Source organism: Motacilla alba, chromosome 8 (genome assembly GCF_015832195.1).
Source record: "Motacilla alba alba isolate MOTALB_02 chromosome 8, Motacilla_alba_V1.0_pri, whole genome shotgun sequence".
Classification (NCBI taxonomy): domain Eukaryota; kingdom Metazoa; phylum Chordata; class Aves; order Passeriformes; family Motacillidae; genus Motacilla; species Motacilla alba.
This window is the reverse complement of record NC_052023.1, coordinates 572176-586260: the sequence shown is the minus strand read 5'-3', so window position 1 is coordinate 586260 and position 14085 is coordinate 572176. Positions and strand designations below refer to the sequence as shown.

General features: G+C 55.3%; 1 protein-coding gene across 1 annotated transcript in view; it reads right to left on the bottom strand.

Annotated features, from left to right (window-relative positions):
* Positions 1-14085, bottom strand: part of NEGR1 (neuronal growth regulator 1) — a 100546-nt gene that overhangs the window by 45080 nt on the left and 41381 nt on the right. Inside the window, exon 4 of the mRNA XM_038144506.1 lies at positions 849-969. Coding sequence (XP_038000434.1) covers positions 849-969 — 121 coding nt within the window. The remainder of the gene's footprint in view (positions 1-848; positions 970-14085) is intronic.

Here is a 14085-nt window from a genome sequence, read left to right as displayed (position 1 = left end):
AACACTCCAGGTGCTTACAGGAAAGATCAGTTGAAGAGAAGCCTCAGGATGTGGTGGGATGGCGTGGCTCAGCAAAGAGGGAGGAGGACAGCAGCTCGTGCTGCAGGAGGGGAGCAGCTGAGGAAGGAGCTGACAGATGGCTTTCTGTGGAAAAGGGTCATTAATATTCTCCTGCCAGCTCCCAGGTTTAATGGGATGCTCGAGCTGACAAACCCAGCACTCGGAAGCTGGGAAATTCCCGAAGCTTCCCAGCTACAAGGGACGATATCCACCTGCTCCTGCAGCAGCGTGTGAGCCCAAGGGAAAGGAGCTCCTGCAAAGGCCCAGAGCTGCAAACCAAAATGTCCTGCCCGAAAGCAAAGCACCCCCTGCTTAATGAGCTGCCTTGGGAACAAAGGGGACCCTGCAGAGATGCTGTTGCTGACCCAGAAGGGCCCACGCAAACCCAGAACACACGGCCAGGTTTTAGGGTTCAGGGCTCCCCTGACCCCCCGGCCGCAGCGACCTGCAGGGCTCACCCCAGGGAGCACAGCCAGGGCAGCACTCACACTGCCTCACAGCCTTGCTCTCCAAGGCCAGGCAGACAAACAACACAGAAATCCTTTCTGCAGGTTTTCCCAGTGCTTTCCTGGCTGCCACCCTTCGAAGGCTGCAGCTCCTGCGGCTGCCTTGGATGTCAGGCTGTTGCCATTTCCCTCTGACACAACAGGAGCCACGGCCACGGGGCAGCTCCAGCAGCTCCAGGCACTGCTGCTGGAGCTGGGAGCTGCTGGAATGGGCACCCCGGGGCAGCCCCAGCCTGGCAGCAGCCCTGGCACACGAGGGGAGGGCGAGCAGTGGCTACTTACTTCCTCTCTCCTTTGTACCACTCAAAGACCGGGGCAGGCACTCCTGCACCTTCGCACCGGATCAGGCCGTTCCCTCCAAGCATCACACCGCTGGATTTAAGTTCCTGAATTGTGGGGACAACTGAAAAATAAGAATTGTGAAATAAACGGACATTGGCATCTGGATAGGCAGGTCACCCAACGCCGCTGCTCCTCTCGGCCCCTCCAAGGGCTTGAGCCGCGTTCCAGCACCGTGTGCTCCAGCAGAGGGAAAATCTCCCACACTGCACATCCTGCTCCATGGAAACCCAGCTGAGACGGGGAGGGACAGCAATCCAGGCCTGCAAAAAGCTGCTTTCCAGCTCCCCAACGCGACCCACAGCTAGCAGCGTTCTTGAATTCGCCGTCGGTGTTTAAATCCTGAGCGCTGGGACAGGCGCGGGAGCCCCCGGCACTGCGGGACCCTGTCACTGAGAGGGTGTGGCAGGTCCCCAGGGCCAGCACCCCTCATCTCCTGCACACACCCCCAAACCTCTGAGAGCTCAGACTAACGGCGTAAACCTCCAAAATGATGAGCCAACCACAAATACCAGAGAAAAGTGACTTTGCCATCATTCCACCGCGTGTGGGGTTGTTTCAGTCAGTGCATTTTGTCTTTTTAAACAGTCAACACTGCAAGTAGTAATAAACTTTTTGAGCTTAGAACTACAGACACAAATAAAGATGAAAAGCAATCGTCAGGTTTTCCAGTTGCCAGCAGAAGGAACCGCCAGCTGAAAATAAAACACAGCAAATTCCTCAGGAAAGAGATTATCAAAGGCAACAACTGCCTCCTCCTGGAACTTTTTACATTCTCTGGTTTTAAACAATAATTTATGTGCATCATCAAAACGCTGTAAAAACCAAACCACATAACTTATAAATAAAAATCTGTTTGTTTTTTCCCGAGCAGCTCTCCAGATGCTGCTTTAAGGTGTTTATGGACCCGTGGAGCTCTGCCTGCCTCGCTCTGCTCCCCTCACATCGTGGGGGTGCTGCTCCCCCAGCCCGGATCCAGGAGCTCCTCAGGAGCCCTGGCTGAGCCACCCGAGTGCTGAAGGGTCCTGGGGCCACCCCAGCTGAGCCTGGCCCTGCCAGGAGCTCTCAGAAAAGCTGGGAGGAAAGCCCAGGAGGCGCTGGCTTGGGTTGTGGCCAGGATGGAACTTGGTGGTGGCCACAGGAAGCATCTTCAGCCCCAAAGCAGCAGTGCTGAGTGACCCCCACCCTCCTCCAGGCGCAGACCCCGAGGGATGGGATGGGAATATCTCACTGGAGCACAGGGAATTTTGCCTAGGCTATTTCCACACCTGGAAACAGGTGCACACCTGGTTTTACCTGAGTGTGAGTCGATAATGGATCAGTGCAGCTATCTCAGCTCTGCAGCTGAGCATTGCTGTAATTACAGTAAACTGCTTTGTTACCCCATCAAATGGCTTTGTAAATCTGAAATACTCAACGACTGAGCACTGCAGAGCCCTCGTGCAGCCTTATCTCTGCAACCCCGTCCTTTGCATTCCCAAATCCTGTGCGGATCATCCCAGACCCTTCTGAGGGATCCTCCTCTGTGCGCTTTGCCCTGGCAGTGCCCCAGCACCCAGCTCTGCAAAGCCTCATGCCCAAATCCAGGGCAAACCCTGCCTTTGGCAGCCCTTGGGGGGTGTTTAATGACACAGGTGGGGATGCTGTCTGTGAGCCTGCAGGACAGCCACTGCCACTGCTGTCCCCTGCTCCCAGCAGGGCTCTGCCCCACACTGCAGGGAGGGAATCTGCTGGGAACACAGCTGCCAGGGCCAGCAAACACAGCACCAGCACAATCCCTGATTTTAACTAAGCTGGGAGAGGGAGTTTCACCTGGGGTCAAAGCAGAGCTGCTTCTCCCTCTCGCAGCCTCCCTCAGTCAGACTCTCAGACGGGCAGACTCAGCCCTTGCCTCCGGCTCCCTCATCCAATGGTTACAGCAAACCAATCCGTAAATCCATTAGCTTTCACCCCGTAACGTTAACCATTGGAAGGGATACTACATGTATAAGCAATCTGCATGACTCCTTCATAGTCTGCACAAGGAAAAATACGGATTGTTTTTGTTACTCCACAAAAACAACAGGGGCACACGGAACATTCCCACTCCCTCCCTCAGGCTGTGTCAAAGATGTGACCACTGGAGGAGCAAACGAGAGATGGGTGAAGGCCTGAGCCACGTCCCAAGCTCCTGTTCCTGAGAAGCACCACCTTGCTGCTTCCCCCCGAGCCTGCTCGCCTTCTCCTTGGTGTTTTGGGGACGTTTTTGTCTTGCTTGGCTGGCTGTTTTTTACACAAAAGCAGAACATCCCTGACAATGTGTTTCAGGATGAGCTGGTGCATAAAACCCTGCAGCTTACTGCTGCTTCATGGGCAGCTGGGATGGGAATGCCAGCTGCATCCCAGCTCCAAATAACAATTCCAGGCTCTGCTGCTGGCTTGCAAACCACTGGAAAACTTCTGAGGAGGAAATTTTCTCAGATCTCCCTTTGAGGAGGATTTCAGCTTCTGTTTGTTCGGAACAAGAATTGAAATCAATGTTGCCTGCTCCAGGAAATCCCTGGTTAGTACAGGCATGGAAACACAAAGCGGAGATTGTTGGAGCCACCATCTCCTGGATTTATCACTGTTGGTTTATTTTATGGGTTTTACTCTAAAGACAAACTGTGGGATGCAGCTGTGTTCCTGGAGCCATAATTAGGGAGCCAAAAACCCACCAGACCTGGAAGCCTGAGCAGCTGCAGGTGAGACCCCACACCCCAAACCTGCTGCTCACGCTGCCCAGGTCTGCCCTGGCACGGGGAGAGACAAACAGCCGGGAGCAGAAATTTGGTTAAAGAGAAGCTGAGGCTGAAGGGAGGTGTGGGACGAGTGAGACTCCAGCTCCAGCCCTCCCTCAAACTCCCACAGCTGGAGCTTCCCCCGCGCAGGTGTGAGGGGAGGGATTCCTGCTGAGCAGCCCGTCATAAACAGCAATAAACAGCCAGCGAGGAAATAACACCTCGGCTCAGAGACAGGGAGCAGGAGGAGGGAGGGAAGGCCGGGAGGGGGAAGCTGAGGGAGGCTGCAGGGGGAGGGAAGGGGTGCCAGCCCCCCACAGCTCCCAGGGCAGCGTTACCCAGACGGATCAACGGCCGAGCGAGACACTGCAATAAAACCTAACAGGGATCTTAACAAGAAAACCTGGCGTAAAACTAATAATTTAAAATGTATTTGTCGTTTCTAGGTCTCCTAAATGACGGTTAAATAAAATGATAGAGGGGAAATGTGATTATCTGTGTCTGTCGGCAGCGCCGGCTCCTGTGACTCAGATCCGGAGGTTTTTGTCCCCACAGTGGCTCCTTGTTCAATCCCTTCCCGTGGTTCATCCCTGCCGAGCAGGGCACTTCAAACAAAGCCTGATTTCTGGCTGGGAAATGAGTTACAGGAACTGCTTCGTAGCAATTTCCCCGATAGCTGTGAGTGCCTTGCTGGGAAGGGCTTTTGGGGCGGGCGCTGGAGCCACGGCTCCGCAGAGCGCTCCCAACGCCCTGCCCGTCTGTCCCCGTGGGACGTGGCTGGCAGGGACAGCTGGCCCTGGCCAGAACTCACATTTATCGTCCCCAAAACCACAGATTTGTGGATCCCACAGGAGGGGTCTGGGCAGAAGGGTGGGAGGGAGGAGAACTGGGCCCAGCACGCCCCGGAGCTGGTGCCAGGTGTCCCCGAGGGCTCGGTGTCACCAATGTATTTTATGAAAATCCTTTTGCCAGGGTTTTTCTCCTGAGAAGCTGAGAGGCCTCAGGAACAAAATGCAAACAATAATCTCTGCTGCTGTGGAATGCAACAGGTGAATCTGGGATTGGTCCCATGTGGTCGTTCCTAATTAATGGCCAATCGCAGTCCAGCTGTCCAGACTCTCTGGTCAGTCACAAGACTTTGTTATTCACTCCATTCTATTCCTGTCCAGCCTTCTGATGATTCCTTTCTCTCTGTTCTTTTAGTATAGTTTTAGTCTAGCATTTTTAATATAATATATAACATAATATAATAAATCAGCCTTCTGAAACATGGAGCCAAGATTCTCATCCATTCCCTCGTCCTGGCTGCCCCGCAAAGACCGCAGCTCGGTGTCACCACGAGGGACCCACACGGGTGTCACCCACCCAGAGCAGTGCCCAAGGCCAGGCTGAACGGGACCTGGGCCACGGACGGGGTCCCTGCCACGGCAGGGGTGGGGTGAGAGGGAGTTTAGGGTCTCTCCCAACCCAAACCAGTCCCGGGCTCTGACTCTGCACGTCTGAGCTCCCCAACACCTTCGCATGGAAACGCAAGCTTAACCCCTGAGGCTCTGCTCAAAAGCAGCCCAAAGACCAGCCCAAAGACCAGCCCAAAGACCTGCTGGACCTGGTCCCCATCCCAGCCACTTCCATCGTGCTTCCCGGTCAGAGTCGGACCCATGGCACTCCCAGGCACAGGGAGAGCTCCAGCTCCAGCAGGTTTCCTCTTTAAACATTTTAATGAGCTTCGGGACTTTTAGGCACATTAGTTATGTTGCCCTAATTACTCATTATAATTCTAATGTGCATTTTATATTTAATTACGATGCTTATAAAGATTTGGTATGGACAGTAAATTATTATAACTAGCATGTGCATAATGATTACGAGCTGAATTTATTAACTTTTACATGAGCATTCAGAGCTGGAAACTTCCAATTTCACCTTTCTGAGCCCCCATATTGTCTGATTAAACCAACATTTCTGTGGCATTAATTGTAAATGTCAAGAAAAAAAAAGATCTTTTATTTTCCCTGTTTTCATCAGCTTTTAATTTGGCATCCTAATGCCATCTTTTGTTAGTGAAATTGCTTTCCAGGGTGTTAAGATAAAATATTCCAGGTAAGAGAACAAGTTTCCTGAGATGTGTTTTGTGCTCGGAAGAACAGATATCAGCAATATTCAAATACATTCTTTCCTGTATATGCACACTCCGGGTGTTTTACCAACGCGGTAACGAGCCAGACAGTCTTACTTGTACTTTAAATAATTAAGATGGGCTTTCAACACCCTGGATTATTTAATTTTTCTAATTTATTCAGCGCAGCAGCCCTCCCTCTCCCCAGATTAATGGAGTGGTTCAGTAATGGCTCCTCCTGTCAGAACCTTCTCTGCCGTGCAGAAACATTTGAGAGACACGGCTGGAACAACCACTGGGCTCAGCAAGTTACAGGCTGATTTATTCCAGCTTTTCTCCATGGCTTATCAGAATCTGGACTCACTGCCATCCTGACATGCACATTTCCATAAATTGTACGTGCAAACACAAGAGATGAGGGTAAGAATTCCGTTCTAGAGGGAACACAGGGGCTCTTTTGAGCTTTTCACCGAATCCCAGCCTGGGTTGGGCTGGGCTGGGAGGGAGCTCAAATCCCACCCAGAGCCACCCCTGCCATGGCAGGGACACCTCCCTCTGTCCCAGGTGCTCCAGCCCCAGTGTCCAGCCTGGCCTTGGGCACTGCCAGGGATCAGGGGCAGCCCCAGCTGCTCTGGGAATTCCATTCCAGCCAGGAATCCCTTCCCATATCCCCAGTATCCCATCTAAATGTGCCTTCCTTCAGCTTCGCCTTTCCCACTCAGGCCTTCCCTTCACCAACCCTGTACTTCCAAGGTGGATTAATTGAACAGTTGTGCCATCCCCTCGGGAGAGAGCAGCCTCAGGCACTCCCTGCTGGCATCTGGGATGTCACAGGGATGTCTGGGATGTCACAGGGCACATCTGCTCCCCAAAACGTGCTCCTCCCTCAGTCCAGCTCAGGGATTGCACTGGGTTCCCCAAATCCCTGCCTGCTGTGCCATTCATGGGTTTGGACAGGAAACCTCCTGGTGCTGAGTGCAAAGATTAAAACCCCCAGGTGATTGGTATGTGGGTGGAAAACACCCAAATCAGCAGCACAAAATAATACTTAATAAATCATAGGCTGCCAGACAGGAACTCTGGACAATCTCTTTTACAGGTGTGTCAAAAAAAACAAGAGGAAAGAACTTAATGAAGCCTCCCAAAAAGCAGCAAAGCAAACAAAGACCTAGAGGGAGCTGCAGAAGAAAAGGCAAGTTGGAAGAACTGCTTTGTCCATTGGGGGTTATCTCACTGCTGCATCTCTTCAATCTTTTTATTTTCCAGCAAAGTGCTTTTCTCCCCGCATCCCCTTTGGGGCAGCCCCCTCAATGCAGTTTGATCCCCCATTAAAGGTGCTGCTCTAGGGTGGGAACACAAACCCTTCCTTGGGCAGCATCCGAGGGTGCAGCTCCGGCCACAGGCGGGCACTGCTGTGTCCCTGCAGTGTCCCTGCAGTGTCCCTGCAGTGTCCCAGCAGTGTCCCTGCAGTGGGGTCTGGGGTCTGGCACGGGGTGGGAGCCCTGCACACCACAGCCAGGCCGGGCTGGGGCAGCCCTCCCCCGGAGCAGGGGAGGCTCCCGGCTCTCAGCTGGGCTGGGGGGTTTAGGGTAGATTTTGGGACAGGTTCATGCCCAGAGGGTGCTGGCACTGCCCAGATCCCCAGGAACGGGCACCGCCCCAAGAGCAGCTCCAGGAGGGTTTGGACAGCGCTGCCAGGGATGCCCAGGGTGGGATTTGGGGTGTCTGAGCAGGGCCAGGAGCTGGATCAGTGATCCCCGTGGGCACTCCCAGCTCAGGACATTCCCTGTTCTGTGGTTCTGCCCCAGCTGCTGGGCCTCTCCTCCCTCTGCCCCATCCCGAACAGCTCCTGCCCCAGGGGGATGCTGCAGGGCACAAACCCCTCTGCTCCGGGCACTGCCCGCCCGCAGCATCGGGAACCTGAGGGGGACACGTGGGACAGGAGCCCCTGAGAGCCAGGAGCCCCCAGGCCAGCAGCACCACCCTCACCAGGAGGAGACCAGAGCCACGCTGCACAAGCACAGCCCCACGGTGCATCTACAGCACCTGCCCTGGGCTCACAGGAAAAACGAGTCTCAGCACCCCAGAGTGGCACTGAGGGCAGGGAGGAGGGACGGGGACACTGTCACACCAGCAGGGAGAGCTGGCCCGGAGCCTGGCTGGGAACACGGCAGCCAGAAGCCTCTGCTGCTTCCCTCCCTCCCTCCCTCCAGGGAAGGTGAAAGCGATGGACTTCAACGAATTCCAGGAATTACTGAGTAGATCTTCTGGCAGCAAAGCTGAGAAGAAAATGAACTACAGCAAGCTGGTGGTTTTCCAAGGAAAGAGAGTTTGAGACCAAGGAGCCAGGTCCCCGAGGGTAGGTGGGGAATGCAGGCAGAGCCCTGCTGCAGTCCCACAGTGGCAGGGAGGACAGGGACAAACCACCCCAGGGCCACCTTCCCGGGGAAAGGGACCCTGCTGGGGTCCCCTGCACAACGCCCCGGCCCCAAACACCCGGGTGGGCGTGCCAAACACACACCTGGCTGTGCCCCCACTGCAGCGTGACCCCCAAACCCAGCACACACCTGAGCCTGGCTCCACCCTGCAGCTCTCTGGTGAATTTATTGCCTCACCTGATCACCTGGGGTCTCAGCTAGCCAGGAGCTGCCAGAGGTGCCCCACAGACTGGTTACCTACAGCAAGCCTCCTGGCACAGGGCCAGGAACCCCTGGGTGCAGCTGGAGCACCCCACGTTCGGGGGGCAGAAGGAATTTGGCCCGGCAGAGCTGCAGGAGGTGATTTCCTGGGACGCACAGGAGGGAGGAGGAATCAGCTCTAGCCCAGCTCTGTCACGGGCCAGGCTTGCAATAATGAGCCAGAACTGCAGCAAAGCAGATTTGGGGATGGCGAGACAGCTGGAAGACTTTGCTTGAGGGAGATGTCAAGGTGCTCTTGCCCTGTTTCATTTCGGAGGCTGACAGTGTGAGCGCTGACACCTGGACAGCAGCACCCGCCCGAGCCCTCGGGTCTTGCCCTTCCCTTCCCAGGGCGGGAATTCTGTGCTCTCTGAGGCGCTGGGATAATTAAGCACCAGCCCCAATTCCTTCACTCGTTTCTGTGGATAAACACGTTGTGTTTAAACTGAAATCCATTATTGAACGCGGAGGGGGAAATCAGCAATCACACTCTCGTTAGCTCCCGGCAGTAACGAGACCCCCAGACCCACAGTGAGCACAGAAGCGAGGAAAGGACTGGCACTGGCACTCGGGAAAGGAGTCAGAAGGCAGAGGCAGAGCTGCTCGGCAGCGAAGGGATCCCGTCCAGCTCGGCTGAGATTGGATCCACCAGGCAGCCAGGTGAGCCCCACGCTGCTGCCGAGGCCAGCACTCATTACTGCTCGATAATAAATGGAAGCATAAGTCACAGTTAGCACTGAACAGATTGTTTGGGGTTGCAAAGACAGCAGCTGTCACAGCTTGACAGCTTTCTTGTTAGTGAATCAGCTTTCCTGACAGTCTTTTTGATTGAAAACCCCTGTTCCCTGACAGAGTGTTGGAGCTGATGTACATATGTAGCTCATGAAGAATGAGAGGGAGCCATGGAAGGTCTCGAAGCTCTCGCTCTGTATTAAAAAGAAGCGCAGTTTACATAAAGGGAGGGTTTGGCTGGCCCTCCCCAGCTCTGCTGGCAGATGTGAACTGATGGGAAGGGCTGGGAGGTGACAGAGGCGCACCCCGACCCACGGCCTCTGCTAAAATCAGGAAAGCTTCCACTCCTGGGAAGAGTCTGTGCAATAAAAAATAAAACTGCACTTTAAAAACGAAGCTGAAAAATTCCCCCTGGCTGTGGCTCCAGCAGGGTTTGCCCAGGCCTCCCCCAGCCCACATGGGAGAGGCAGTGCTGGGCTCCAGGAACACGCCAGGCTCCCCAGCTTGTCCCAGGGGATGGCTTCGTGTCCTTGGGACAGCCCCTCCCTTCCAAGGATGTCACCCGTTCCTCAGGGACAGCAGACCCCGAGCACACGCCTGGCTGCAGACCTGGCCTTACCTGGAGCACTGGGAGCTCCCTGCTCAGGAAATTGCTGCCCTGGGAACAGTCCCTGGTTCTCCCTTCCCCAGCACTCTCTTGGGCCCCAATCTCACCTGGCCTTACCTGGAGTGCTGGGAGCAGCTCCCCACTCAGGAAATTGCTGCCCTGGGAACAATCCCTGGTTCTCCCTTCCCCAGCACTCTCTTGGGCCCCGATCCCACCCGGTGCAGAAGCAGCAGAACTCGTGGGTGATGACACACGCGCTATCTCCCAGAGTTTTGTTCCAAATGTGCTGGAAATGGAGCAGTTTGAAGGGAGCTTTTCCAAGAGAACTGAACCCTCCCAGGCCAGCAGCGACTCTCACAATCAGGAACCAGAGCCACGGGGTCTGTGATGTCCCTGGTCGTGCCTGGGGCACCGCCTGCCGTCACAGAGCCCCGTGCTTGCTCCGCACCTCTGGGCTGCAGAGAAGGTCACTCCAGCCCCAAAACACTTTGTTTTCATCTGAGGAGAGCAGAAGAGAAGCAGCTGCACGGATTCTGACGCCCGGGGCGTGATGCTGGAAGCTTTTCCTCTCTTTTGCAGCCACAGCACAGCTTTGTTTTAAACCGTAAAAGCAAGAGGGGACTTCTCAAAGCTCCTGTAGCTCCCGTCTGCTGCCCCCACCCCACCTTTGCTGCCACAGCATGTATTTGAACCCCAGGAAAAATCAGGCTGTAATATTGTCATTATTACAGCGCATTCCTAGAGCAGAGCCATTTCAAACTGCAATTACTGGGATTAAAAAAAAAACATTAAAAAAAAAATATCAAGGGATGGAGAGTTGCACTTGGCTGACACTGCTCAGACCTGGCTTTTTGTGGCCCCAGCAGCTGCGCTCAGATCCCTCTGACCATCACCTCAGAGGCTCTGCAAGGGACAGGGAGGCCTCAGCCCTGGCCCCACAGCAGCCAGGAACAGTGCAATCACAGGGAGAAACATTGCTCTGCAGTCTGTTGACTATTAGGAAATATTTTAAGTAATTGTTTTTTGCTGGAGAGTGATCTGGGCAGGGGAACACTCCTGGAAGCTGGAGAGCTCTCCATTAATTTTGGCTCTGGCCCGGAGTCTAACACAGCTCTGCTCCAAATTGCCGCCTCAAACGCAGCAGCTCTTTGAGATGACTCATTCCCATTAGAGCTGCAATTTTCCCGAGCTGTATTTTCACTGGTGTTTAAAGTGGGATCACCTGGAGGCCGAGAGCTGGCAGAGGAGAAAGGCACCTGCTGCAGGCAGGGCTGGCTGCCAGGGAGCCCCTCCTCAGCTGGGGCTCCACACCCACCCCCAGGTGGGATCTCAGCCCCCCGAGCACGAGGGGAGCTGCACACCAAGCCTGCAAGGAGCCAGATCCCTGAGAGCAGCACATTCCTGCTGCCCCTGAGGCCAGGAGGGGCACGAGAGGCTGCAGATGGATGTACAGAGGTGTCCAGAGCCTCACTGGAACCTTCCTTTGGCTTTAAAATGACAGCAAGAGCAGGGCAGTAGATAAAACCTCCCAAAAAGCCTTCTGTGCATTTTCCTGCCCACAGATCCAGGGGCTGGTGCCACACTTTCACCAGCAGCAGCCTGAAAACCTCACGAGGTGTTGTCATGGTTTGGCGCTGGCGCAATGCCAGTGCCCCCATGAAGACATATTCTCCCTGGTGTCTGCTGTGAGATGCGATCAGAGACAGAGCAAAGCAGGCCTCCACTTGTGAACAAGGAAAAAAAAACCTTCATTATCTTACGACTATAGTAAAACGAACACACAGAGCAAAAACCAGCAATGATGTATTGGTTACGGTATTTCCCACCAGTTTTGGGGCAGTGTCTCATGGCTGCTCCATCATCTCACAGAATCAGACAGGGAAAAGATCCCCAAAGTCACCGGGTCCCAGCTGTGCCCACCCTGTCCCCAGCCCAGGGCTCCAAGTGCAGCCCCAGGAATTCCCTGGACACCTCCAGGGATGAGCACTGTGACCCTCCCTGGGCAGTTCCAGTGCCTGAGCCCCTTCCCATGGGGAAACACTCCCTGGTACCCAACCCAAACCTCCCCTGGCCAAGCTGCCTCTGCCGTGTTTCATGTTTCCCAGACCCTGGCACACAGCTCTGAGCTGCACACACAGTGCCAGCAGCTCTCCTGACAGCTCAGTCCCACAGAGCAATCCTCCCCCAGCCCAGAACCAAGGACAGCGCTGCAGCTGCAGCCCCAGCAGCGCCAGCAGCAGGGGATGGAGGAGAGCAGCCTGGGAGGGTGGCACTGCAGAGCCCAGAGCTGGAACGGGACAATAACCCCAACATGGAAATGGACCAAAACTTATAAAAAAAAGGGTGAGAACTCCTGACTCAGGGTCCATTTTGGGTGGAGCCAAGCTCTTGCACTGCCCAAGGTGCGTCCTTTGAAGGCCTTTTAATAAATCCCTACTTTATTCCTGGAACTCTGCCCAGCTCTGCTCCAGGGAGCCTCTCTGGGCATCAAAGGCCCTGGCACCCTGGGGATAGCAGCCCTCGCTGTCCTGGCACCCCGGGGACAGCAGCACTCACTGTCCTGGCACACCTGGCACCCTGGGGACAGCAGCCCTCGCTGTCCTGGCACACCTGGCACCCTGGGGATGGCAGCACTCGCTGTCCTGGCACCCCTGTCCCACCCTGCCACCCTCCCCGAGCAGGGACAGCAGCAGCCCTGCCACCCTCCACACGAGCAGGGACAGCAGCACAGCCCTGCCACCCTCCCACAGGAGCTGTGCTCTGCAGGGAGCTGCAGGAGCCGCCCAGGGCTGGCAGAACCCCTGCACAAACCATCCCCCCGACAGAAATCAATGGGAATTCAGGAGCCAAACGGCACGCCAGTGTCAAACCTGAGCTACATTGCTCTAATCTGACTCCTGAAATGTTCATAAAAACACCCGAAGGACATTAAATGGCAACCATTGCTTTGCAGGAGGCTTCCTTCCCCTCCGGTGAGGGGAAATATTTTCTTCCAAGCAGCAACATTGCTCCTCACCAAGCAATTGAGGTGGCTTTAATTGTCAGAGCAGTTCTTATCAAACTGGTGGAAGCTGTTTTTCATTGTGTTGCTATGAGATAGCACATCACAGAACTCAGATGGGTTCTCAGTGATGAGACCAGCTTGCAAATGAGCTAAATAACAATTTAGTCCTAATGGTGACCAAAAATAACAAGATAAAACCCAAAAAGCAAAAAAACCCCAACTCGACTGATGACATTGTGCATGAACAAAACCTCCAATTTATAGGATTGCAGGAATTCTCCAAAGACCTTTATCTTATGTAAAAAACCCAACGACCCAAACCTGGTATTTGCACTGGTTTCACCTGAAATATTGTGCTGGCAGCTGCAAACCCAGCTCTGCTGGCCTTGATTGAAACCACGACCTGAATTTCCACCAGGGCTGTGCTGCCCCTTGCCTCCCTCAGCCCAGTGGGCAGCTCTGTGTCCACCCTGAGCCCACAGACCCAGAGCCAGCTCCTGGCCATTCTCCACTCCCAGCGGTGTGGGATGAGCTGCGGGAAACGTGTCCCCTCCATCCCTGCCCTGACAGCCTCCCCAGCCTCTGGAATTGCAGCAGGATCTCCCGTGTGAGAGCTCTCAGGGCTGGAGCAGCTGCAGAGGGTCCCACCTGCACCACCAGCTTGGTGTTGGGCAGGAGGAGGGAGCCAGGAGCTGGGCTGGGCTCAGAGAAGGACCTGCACATCCTCAGCCCTCCCAGAAAAACCTGCACGGCCTCAGCCCTCTGGGCAGAACCCACTCCCCACCCCAGCCTGGCCACAGTGCCACTGTCCTGTGCAGGAGCCACCCCTGTCCCCTGTCCCCTGTCACCAGGCTGGCACTGTCCCGTGCAGGAGCCACCCCTGTCCCCCATCCCCTGTCACCAGGCTGGCACTGTCCCGTGCAGGAGCCTCGCCTGTCCCCTGTCACCAGGCTGGCACTGTCCCGTGCAGGAGCCTCGCCTGTCCCCTGTCCCCTGTCACCAGGCTGGCACTGTCCCGTGCAGGAGCCACCCCTGTCCCCTGTCACCAGGCTGGCCCTGCACGGTGCCACTGTTCCATGCAGCATCCATCCTCTGTCCCCTGCCGGTGTCAGGGAGCCACCCCTGTCCCCACGCAGCGCAGCAGCTCCAGCTGTGCTCTCGTGCAGGTGTTTTTGGGTGGGAGGAGGAGGAGGGAGGACGCTGCGCTCCCCGTGCCTGCAGCAGCTGGGGAAAGGAACCCCGAACAAACGGGACCGGCCCTCGCAGCTGCCTCCCCGCAGCCAG